We start from the raw sequence: 11,076 nt of genomic DNA on the forward strand, positions 1-11,076 counted from the left end.
TCTGACCGTACGATCGGGTTTGGGGAGGGAACACATCCGGGCTGTTCGTGCGTGCGGGAAAGGATCTGAGTTGTTCGATCACCGGCACGCGGATCGCCCGCATGGCACTGCGTCAGCGCCCGTTGTCATGTGGCGTGTCCTGATTCATCGGGGTTGCTGATTAAGCATCCTACGTAGTAAAACTTTTTTAAATTATATTTCGATCTCTGATTTCTGATTTTTTTTTCAAAAATACTCTCAGAACTCAAATTTTTATCATTCTTTTTCAAAATTGTTTTCAATTTCATCCTCCATCAAATTTACTTCATTTTTACTCTAAATTTATATTAAAAAAATTTTAAAAATTACATTTAAATTAATTTAATTTATACTAAATTTAAACTTGGGCATTACAAGTGTAGATGTATTATCACACTTGTAGTCAATTTCCTTCTAAACTGTGATTATTTCTTGGATGATTGTTAAGACTTCAGTGTGTATATTTTATTTTATTGTCCATTATGTTCTTTTTTTTTTTTCATTACTTGGGTTCTTTTATATATAGTTATTGTTTAAATCGAAATCTGTTATATAATTTAAAATCTGAGAAAACAAACATTGGATTAGCAAGAAAATCAATTTTTTATTCTAAAATTATCTTATTGATTTCGTTATAGTTTAAATTTATTGTTATTTTATGGTTTATATTTTTTAAATTACATATATATTCACTATAAAATGTTTATTGAAAAAATTAAATTATTTAAATGTTAACTTTTTTAATTTTAAATTTATGAACAAGAAAGCCAACTCCTTACTTAAATTTAAACATTAACACCAAAAAAATTTTGGATAAATGATTGGAAAGTCAGTTATTTTATAAGAAATTGTGAATTTAAATTAAACTCTATACTTTTATGTGTATAAAGAGATTTATATTATAAATAATATATATACGTCACTTAATTGCTGAAATTTATGTATTTATATTTAAAAAAATTAAAGATTAAAAAATTTATAAAAAAATTAAAATAATTAATTTATTCACTTTCCTTAAATAGTAAAAACAAATAAATTTATTATTTCATAAGAAATTGCGAATTCAAATAAAATTTATGTATTTTTATTTAATTTAATAATTCTTCTTAAAAATTGGAAACAATAACTTGGAGATGCAGGGGATCGAACCCTGTGCCTCTCGCATGCAAAGCGAGCGCTCTACCATTTGAGCTACATCCCCGGTTGGTTTTATGGTGGGGAGAAATATATAATTCATAAAATCTACAAAGCTGCCTATGTGCAAATTTTTTCTTCTCAAGTGAAAATTCATGAGCTTTTTGTCTTATGCAATAATAGTTTTATACATACAAATACAGGTTTATATATAAAAATATATATATATATACAATATTTTAAAAAGAAAAATAAGAATATAAGAAAAAATGTTTGGTGGAATTAATTAAAAAGAAAGGTAATATTGTAAATAATAATAAATATTAAGGATATAAAAAAAAAAATTATCAAATCATCATAAAACAACTAAATCGGTTATTTAAAAAAATGAGAAAAATTATGATTTTGAGAATTATGGCTCAATTATAAAAAAATTATATCATGTGTTTGTAAACGTAATTAAATAAAAAAATTATATAAAAAAAATCATTATTATTGAATCATCATCCAAATAAAATTTCAGATGTTTTATAATATATATGATTCTTTTTTTATAAAAAAAAAAATTAATAAATTTATAATTTTAATTATAATATCAACTTAATATGTTGAATATTAATTTATAGTACTTTTTATTTTGAATGTTTGAAGCAAAAAGTACAACCATTATTTTTGAAAAAAGTCAAATCATTTGGCTTTACTAGTTCATTAAGAAATTCTTATCAACTTAGATTTAATCTTATATAATTAAGACACAAGTTATAACCTAATTTTGTTTCTCTATTAGCTGAGGTTACTAGGCTAATAAATTTGCATCTAGCATTTTACCATCTTTTGAGCTTTGAGTGATTAAAACACGGGATGCTGCTCTAGCTTCAAACTGAAATCATTCATGGTAAGGAACAATCAGTCTTCTTGTAACTCAATTCCAAAGCATAGATGAAAATATATACAAAACTTCCAATATACTTTTTCCCTCCTTTAAACTATAATCCCCCCATATATGTAACCCATTCTTTACAATCAAAATAGTTACTTTAGAGAATACAGGAACTTGCACCTAAACTACTTGAAAGTTTTCGTTTGTATGACTAAAAATCTCTCAACTACTTGAAAAATCTTTCTCAAGTAGTAGGCAAAAAAAATTGTATGACGAAATTTTCCATGAGCTACTATGGTCCTTTTCCATCTTTCAGGCTGAATACAAAAACAACTCTGCAAAAACAAGAGGCCAACACTATCAAGATTGATACTGACATACAGATTACTTCTATATGTCAAACTCTGTATGCACAATCAAATTTTCTTAATTAAACTCAGTAACCATATTGATTATATATAAATTTTCATCTTTTGCTTTCTGTAATAAAAAAGTTAATAACACTTGTCTTTTTGTATGCTAGAAGCAACACTTTTTGACATAAGCACGTTTAGAATATTAAAAATAAAATCTGATTTAACTAGAATCCAATTTGATAGTAAGTCATATGGTTTCTAGGAAGACCTTAATGTTTTTGTTGACAAGATGAGTTTGAAAAATGAAAATATTTTTATAAAACATAAAATATTCAATTACAATAATATTATTATTATAATATAATACTATAAAAATATAAGATATATATAAATAATAATAGAATAAAAAATGGACAGTAGAATAGATTTCGAAATCTTATTTAAAATTTTTTAATATGTAATACTCCAATACATATTATAATTGAAAAAAATGAGAAATATGTTCAGTTTAGAATTCCTTTTTTTTTTTTTTTGGTTTAGGAAGGTATGATTCAGAAAATGTAAAACTGAAGGCAAGAACAGGGGAACTTACCATCTGTAAGGATATATCCACGGTATGCTTGGAAGAGAGAAATATGTAGTCTACAATAATCTTCCTGCAGTCACCACAAGAGTAATCCAGTCATGAAGCAACTGTAAAATAATCTCGGATTGTTCTCCTTTTTAAGGAGGAAGGAGGATTCAGCACAGAAGATGGACTCTTGAGTGGGGCTTCAGGTGTTTTCTCACAGATTTCTGTTGAATCAGAAGGAACAGCAAGCTTTTTCCTTTGGGCTTCAGGGGTGCCAATCACCGGCATTGCCGTAGGACTTGACAAGCTATTTTGGGTAAAAATATTATCTGAAGAATGTGAACTTCCAGGATCCTTTGTTGCATCCACTGGCTCTTCATTCACCAACACTCGTTTACATTCTGTACTTGGAATTGCTATTCTCCGTCTAAAGGACGGCGGGGACCTGCTTCTTGGGCAATAAGAGCTCCGAAGGTTCCATGCCCGAACCTAATAAATAGAGATTGGAAGAGAATGAAAACAGGTTTTTAGGATACGATATAAATAATAATCAAATATTAGGTAAGTACATAAATGTTTTCGGCTTGCATGGCGCCTCCCTTTAGCCTACGAGTAAAAATAAATAGCTGTTCTAATTTCATTGCTTTTTATAGTCAAAACCCAAAAGAAAAAAATTGATTGTTTTTCAATTGATATAAAGGTGAAAGTTATTGGAGCCATCATGACTGAGACATGGTGGTACTATCTATTTTAAAGAAAAGATAATTATGGCTCTTACCGTGTAGTCATCTGAAGCAGTTGCTAGCTTGTCAGAATCTGTGGGGCACCTATAGTAGTTTAAAGAAAATTGTCATGTTTTTACAACAATGGCAGCATAATTGAAAGAATGAAAGAAAATGCTATTGGAAAGTGGTCAATTACCATGCAACTGCTGTAACTTCTCCATCATGACTTTTTAAGATGATGGGATGTGCTTTAGGCCGGTTCAGCTGGTTTAACGCAAGTAAATAAATTATATACTGAGCAAGACCAACTAAACAAGAACTCTTATTTTAACAAGAAGCTGAACCTGCCATATGCAACCATATCCATCACTGGAACCACTAAGTATATGAGCTGCATCAGGACTAATCACGGACTACAATAAAGAAAATCAAATAAAAAATTATAAATATGAGTTTAACAACGAGGTTAATGCTCAGAAATGATGAAATAAAAAGCAATATTTCTTCTAGAGCAACATACCTTTACATAAAATGACGCTATGCGGCAACCAAAGAAGGATTGTGTAGGTCCTTTATCAAGCTGAAGGACATTGTACAAATATATTCTGATAAAATATAGAATAACATCTAATTAGATCTTGAGCAACTTTTTATCAAAATTAGGCGCATGCCTATAGCTTAAACTTTAAAGCAAGAGGCGAGCTCAACATCATTTCGCTCAATATCTAGGATTCATCAAACTTCACAAAGTTAGAATTATAGAATCATGTGCTTTTAACCCCACAACAATTTTTTCAAGTGTTGCGCATTCAACATGGAGCCCAACGTAGCTAACTACATTTTCTAAACTATGCTGCATTATACATGCCAGTGGAACGAGATTTTAAAAGAAATGATCTACAGGAAGGACATACGTATTGTCCATGCACGATGCTGTGAGAAATACTCCAGTTGAATCTTGGGACAGACAAGATATACCATGTAATCTTCCCTGAGAACAGGAAGAAAAACGTACAATTAGGACAATTTATTTCACAGATTTCCACCAAAACGTTATACATAAAGATCACTAGAGAAAGAGTTCAGATTTTAATATAATCTTGGTTGACAACCAATTCTAAAATAATTAAGCGCCACCACATCTACATTCGTATGTATTTTAAAATTTTCTTGGCAGGAAAAACTCTATCCCCGGACTTTCCTCAGGAAACTTGGATAGTACGAGCTCCTCTTATCAATCTTGACAAGAAAACACACATCTGGAGGACATAGTATTATGCGATGGAAAAACCAACCTTGTCAGATGATGCCTGTGGATGAGGCGATGCCTGAGTTACTGGAGCTTTTAGATTTCTGACATCCCAAAACTTTATAATGCTGAAAGGAAACAATATTAGGAAGAGTCAGGTTAATGGGAAGTAGAGTTCACTACAGGATTAAAAAAAAAAAAAAAACTTTACGGGACATTGCAACGGCCAGTAACCTACCTGTCCACTGCTCCAGCTGTGGCAAGGGAAACTTCATCTTTCAGATAAAGCACTGAGGTAATGCTCATGGAAGCAGCCTGCCAATTTTAAAACATGAACAAAGAATACGGTAAAACTGGAAAGAGGAATTTGATAATTGAGCGAACCTTGAGCCCCCTAACCCGCTTTGCTTGAGGTGAAAGATGAGCTCCTTTGACCATGGCAGTTAAGCTGGATGACGTAAAAGAGCATAAGACTGAATACAAGTGATTACTGAGCAATTCAAATTACAAGGACAAGTTTTTCCTTAAACGCAGTTGTATCTAAACGTAAAGATCAGTAACTCACGGAGTGCAGGACCCCCTTCTGTTGCCCGAACTTTGCTTGTGTCTCAAGTCCCACACAGCAAATGATCCATCTCTAGAACCAGAGACAAAAATATCTGCAGAACGAGTGTTATTGAGATGAAAAAAAAAAATTGATTATTTACATATGGCAGATTAGTCGAAGTTTCAAGAAACTTGCCAGAATTTGTCGGATGAGAATAGAGAGACTTCACACTTCCGCTGTGCCCCGTCAGCAAGCTGGTACATTTCTTTTTCTCTACATCCCACACTTTTATCTGTTGAATATTGCCAAGGAGTGATTACTACGCTGAGGATCTAAAACAGGGATCGGTTTAGGTTTTCCTACTTCTCTACCTTCTCGCTGCTAATGCAGTTTCGGAAGTTAATTTTTCTTTGTCTTGTTATCTCAATTTTCCATTTCATGTCTCATCATTCTCATATAACGAAGTTGATTGTTTTGATTAGAATCCATCTTAGACATAGAAAGCATAAATGGGAATTTGAAACAAAACCAACATATAAGACAAATTTCAATGAAGGAAACCAAAGCTGTAATTTGATTCCAGACTGAACATCTAACTTTGCAGTGTAAAATGCCTGCCCCAGGACTTCTAAAAGCACTTCACCAAATCATATACGAACATCAAACATTAAGAATTCCCTGTTAATATCACCAACCTACAACCGTATCAATCATTAACAAGTAGCGAATTCCAAATTTCAGAGCAAGAGTTTAACTATTAGCGTGGCTGAATCTAAAGAAATTCCAACTTTTTCAAACGAACAACTTACTGTTTGATCCCCTGAAGCTGTTAAAACGCTGTTATCCTCCTGCAGTAAATTATGAGATACAAGCAAGATTAGCATTTAATACAAAATTTTAACGCTTTTGGTTCAATTTTTTCAGGCCTCTTTCCACGCCCTTTTCTAATTTTTGTTTCTTTGGGAAACAAAAAACCTTTATTGAAGTAACAAAGAGAAAGACAACACTAACATATTCAACAGCGTTCCACGCTTGTTATACATAAATATTGCGCTTTGTTTGGAAAAAAAAACAAATGTCGAAACTTCGTTTTATCATAAATGAATTGAAATTTTTCATGCAAAATAAACTATGCATTTAAGTTATTTCAGTATGAATTTAATGCAAGTGAATTTCTTGTTCAAGATAAATTATATCATTTTAAAATATTTTATGAAGTTGACATCATTTGAAATCTACTACGGAATTTAAGTAATGAGATGCAAGTTGCAGTACTAAAATGCAGACTGGAACGAGATGTAAATCGCCCTATGCAAATCTCAGCTGAAGCTCAATTCAAATCAAAAAAAAGTATCATGTAGCCGGAAAAATTGCAGGTAGGAGGAAAATGATAGTACCTTGATCCAGCAAACATCAAATATGGCATTGGAATGGGCAAGCCATTCACTTATTCTGGCCCTTTCTGCTCATAATCCAAGTAAAATCAACAGATGCGATTAGAAAAAATAAGTAAGTAAAAATTATAAGCATAAAATCCAACCGAAAATGTGTTTCCAGAGGAAATCACCCAAACCTGTATTTTCCTCGTAAGTTGCACGACAATGAAACTTCTTACGAGAATCGAACAGGCTCATGAACCCATCCTCGTCAGATACGGCAAAAATATGGGAATTCTTACTCGTCTGCGACATTACAGAACGTATCAATAGAAGAATTCTAATGCTAACATCAAAACGCAGATTTCAAGAGAACAAATTCTGAAAAACAATACATTGCAAAACGAAACGGCCAACGGTGGCGTATCATATCCCTCGTGTTCAACGGCCACCGCCCCGATTTCATAGCAACCTTCCACTAGGTCGGGAGAATACGGTCTTTTTCTAGCTGAAAAACCTGAGGAAAATGAACTCTCATCATCAGACATAGCGATAAGAACTACACGCATACATATACACATATACATACCGATACAACTACATATGGAGGAGAATCACCTGGAAAGCCATTGAGCTCTCTGGATCTGACGTCTTTGAAGAGTGATCGGGCCTTGGGAATCTCCATTGGTAGCAACCAGCGGGTCCTCCGATAGGAAAAGGAAGAGAGTGATAATGAAGAGATTGAAGAGCAATGACGCGGTGGATGGTTTTGTTGTTCGAAATTTGGCGGTAGAGTATACGATTGAGCGGGCGGGAACTCTCAAATTTGGGTTTTCATCTGACGCGCGGTGGCATTTTCGTAAAAATGCTCCTCGGGGGGTTTTTTACTTGTGTGGGCTTGTTTGTTTTAAATTTTTTGTTAGTGTTTGGGAGGGAGGGGGAATTTATAGATAAATCATAGTAAGCTATAATTGTAAATAAATCTGAATTTTAGTACATTGCCATCACAATATAAATTACTTTGGATATGAATAATCTGATTTTTTGGATTTGAGTAATCCGATTTTCTGATTCCGTCATTATTGCGAGATTTTTATTTTTTCAATATTTTATTTCTAAAAAAAGGTTTACGATTTATTTATTTTATATATAATTTTATTAAAGTTATAAATTATTATTTAAATTAATAAAATTTAAGTTTATATAGATTTAAAATAATGCATTTATATTTTTATTAAATTTTATAAAAATATAATATGTTATTGAAGTTTATATAGTTTGGCATGATATAGCAACAATTTGAATATTGATCTCCAATATGTTTTTTTATGTTTGTGATTATTATGTAACTATGTAAATAAATTTTTAATATGGCACGATTATAATTTCGTTTTTTCTTAATTTATGTCAATAGTTAATAATAGCAATAACTATTTATTATGCATCTAATAACAATATCAATAATTTTGACAATAACATTATAAATAATAATATTAATAAAAATAACAAAGTCAACAATACATAGGTCAATAACATAAATTATAATAATAATAATAGTCGTAACAAATTAATTGTGAAAGTAATGACAACGGTAGCACGAATATGAGTTAATAATAATTATTATGATGAAAAGTGAATATGAGAATGGTGGAGGTGGCCATAAGACAGGCGATATGGATGTAAGAGATGGTGAGAGTCATGGTCATGAGCAGTAATAATGAATGAGGTAAATCGATGTTGTTGACGAGTACAGTTATCATATAAGTAGTAATATGGATTGTACTTTCAACCAAAGTTAATAAAAATCTGACTAAGTGTTCATTAATTACGGGTCAATGCTCTCTTTAACTGAAAATTAAACGAAAATAAAAAGTGTTATTACATTTGTAACGGCCTCGAAATTTAAATGAAAATGTATGTATTAAAAATCTTAAATGCGGTAGCGTAATAAAATTTTTGATTAACATCATTTACACAATAACCAAAACGTACTCGAAATATGAAAGAATAAGCTAATTAAAAGAGATACTCGAAACAAAAACTACAAATATAACTATAAAGTATTTAGGCGTCTAACTCGCTGTCTTCATGCGGAACGGACTCGGGAACCCCATCTTCCTGATCTGAAATGGTTAAATAAGGAATTAGCTACACTAACCCAATAAAGACATTACACTATCTCACTGCTACAGGAGTAAAGGTCGGTTGAAAACAAAAACAACCAATTGAGCATAATTTATAACAAACTCATTTATTAACATAAAAACATTTATTGTCCACTTATCTCGTTAATATTCATGAAAATAACTTACGAAAACAATAACATTATAACCATCATAAAATCATATCGACTTTGTAACAGAACACATGTCATACTTTTACACTTCAATAATCAAACAATAAATTTTATCTTTTACCAGCCTACTAGTATCCATGGGGATCCATAGAGGGTCCCTGCTACACGCGAACCATTAACATTAATAAGCTGATTTCAGGGTTGTCCTCATACCCCATCCGGTATGGGCGCTAAAACCATAAACCTCAATACCCCGTCTAGTATGAGGGTGAAACGGGCTGTCCCCATACCCCGTCCGGTATGGGCGCCAAAACACATAAGGTCTCTATACCCCGTCCGGTATGAGAGACCAAGTTCCCGGTAGGGTTCCCTACGGACCCAGTCCGTCCACCATCTCTCAGGATATCTAGTCAGACTGTCCACATTATCCATTTATCAAATCACATAACTTCTTTGCCATTTTCTTTGGTCTTAATCATCAAATCATACACAACATGTAAACTAGTAATTAACACCAAACAAGACAACACAGTATCGGGTTCACCATGACACAAACCATAATAAATGAAACCATGATTCATGCATACGAGACCATAAAATAGATACATCAAATATCATATTGCATTTAATACTGAAAAATAGATCAACCAACAAATAACCAACAATGTATCGGATTCGGGCTATATTGGCAACCTCAATCAATTATACATATCTATAAAGTCACAAAATACCGTTTAATTATTTATTAAGCTTTAATGTCGTGATAGGAGGTAGGGTGAGAGATCTTTACTTGTTTTGGGGTCTGAAATCGACTTTACAGTGCGCTTACGGGCTGTCATTAGATTCCCTGAATTTTTTTCAGAAAACTGAAACGCACTACCGGTACCTGCACATGTCCCAAAAAAATCCCAAATCAGACATAGAGCCCCTTTCGGCCAATATTGAAATTCCAGCACGGCGGCTCCGCCGACGGCGCTGCTGCCTGCTGCGACGATCCGCCTCGAGTTGGCTGTTTTTTGGCCAAACTTGCATTGGTCCCTGCGATAAAACAACCCTAGGGCCCTCGGTGTGCCAAAAAATCACGAAAAACCAAAACTTACCAGCGGCGGTGCTCTCGGGTGCGGCGGCTTCTCCGGTGTTAGTTGCGTTTTGATGTTTTCTCCAGTCAACCTGTAGAGAAAAGAACGGTGATCACAGTGGTATAAAAATTGCATCGAACAGAGACCGGGAAGGGTCTCATCGGAGGTAAAAACAGAGGGAAGCCGCGGCGGCGCCACTGGACTTCGGCAGGGTTTTTCGGCCGATTGGCCGGTGGTTTGGCCATAGGCGAATTCAGCATCGAAAAGCGAGACAGGGGGAGAAAATTTACCTCGATTGGCGGTCAGAAAATTCTTTGGTGCGGTGGCGGGTGGCGGCGGCCGGCTCCTCCGGCATCTGATTCTTCTTCTCCGGCGAGACATTGGCGGCTAGGGTTTTGTGGTCAGGTGTGGGTGGCATTATTTATACAATTTGCCTTTTAATCTCAACCGTCCATCAAGATTAAATCTGGACCGTCCATCGCGATGCGATCTGGGCTGTCCGTGCGCGCGGAAACGGATCTGAGTCGTCCGATCGCGCGCACGTAGATCGCCCACGTGGCTCGTCCCGTGTCAGCGTTTCCTTGCCACGCAGCGTGTCCTGGTTGGCCGGGGCTTTTGACGTGGCTGCTGACATGACATAATTTTTCTAAATTGCGTTTTGACCACCAGTTTCGGATTTTCTTTTCAAAAATACCATCAGAATCCAAATTTTCACCCATTTTTCTCAAAATCAATTTCAATTAAATCCAAAAAATAAATTTACCCTATTTTATCATTATTATTATTTTTATTTTCATTAAATTAAATTAAAATCTTATAAATTAAATATATAAAAAATTAAATTA

The 11,076-nt window shown here is 33.6% G+C and overlaps 1 protein-coding gene and 1 non-coding gene across 2 annotated transcripts; both read right to left on the bottom strand.

Annotated features, from left to right (window-relative positions):
- Positions 1-1,146: 1,146 nt before the first annotated feature.
- Positions 1,147-1,219, bottom strand: TRNAA-UGC (transfer RNA alanine (anticodon UGC)). The gene has a single exon. It is a non-coding gene; the product is annotated as a tRNA-Ala (tRNA).
- Positions 1,220-2,048: 829 nt separating this feature from the next.
- LOC110810236 (Transducin/WD40 repeat-like superfamily protein) lies at positions 2,049-7,683 on the bottom strand. The gene is made up of 17 exons (XM_022036329.2): positions 7,475-7,683; positions 7,252-7,373; positions 7,054-7,162; positions 6,878-6,942; positions 6,290-6,328; positions 5,676-5,772; positions 5,499-5,592; positions 5,318-5,381; positions 5,172-5,248; positions 4,980-5,061; positions 4,599-4,675; positions 4,205-4,289; positions 4,029-4,097; positions 3,881-3,948; positions 3,738-3,786; positions 2,981-3,448; positions 2,049-2,367 (listed from the first exon to the last, which is right to left on the bottom strand). The coding sequence occupies exons 1-16, from the start codon at positions 7,539-7,541 to the stop codon at positions 3,071-3,073; spliced, it is 1,542 nt and encodes a 513-aa protein (XP_021892021.1). The 5' UTR covers positions 7,542-7,683; the 3' UTR covers positions 2,049-2,367; positions 2,981-3,070.
- Positions 7,684-11,076: the final 3,393 nt, after the last annotated feature.

This window comes from Carica papaya, chromosome 1, assembly GCF_054855325.1.
Source record: "Carica papaya isolate Zhongbai chromosome 1, ASM5485532v1, whole genome shotgun sequence".
NCBI classification, from domain to species: domain Eukaryota; kingdom Viridiplantae; phylum Streptophyta; class Magnoliopsida; order Brassicales; family Caricaceae; genus Carica; species Carica papaya.

Bases quoted from the DNA above. Each gene is read 5' to 3' on its own strand.
- LOC110810236 (XM_022036329.2), bottom strand. From the start codon at position 7,541: ATGGAGATTCCCAAGGCCCGATCACTCTTCAAAGACGTCAGATCCAGA. The intron at 6,943-7,053 runs GTTTGGGTGATT...GATTATGAGCAG, and splicing joins AACTTACGAGGAAAATACAG to AAAGGGCCAGAATAAGTGAA. The intron at 5,249-5,317 runs GTTCGCTCAATT...TAAAATTGGCAG, and splicing joins AGCGGGTTAGGGGGCTCAAG to GCTGCTTCCATGAGCATTAC.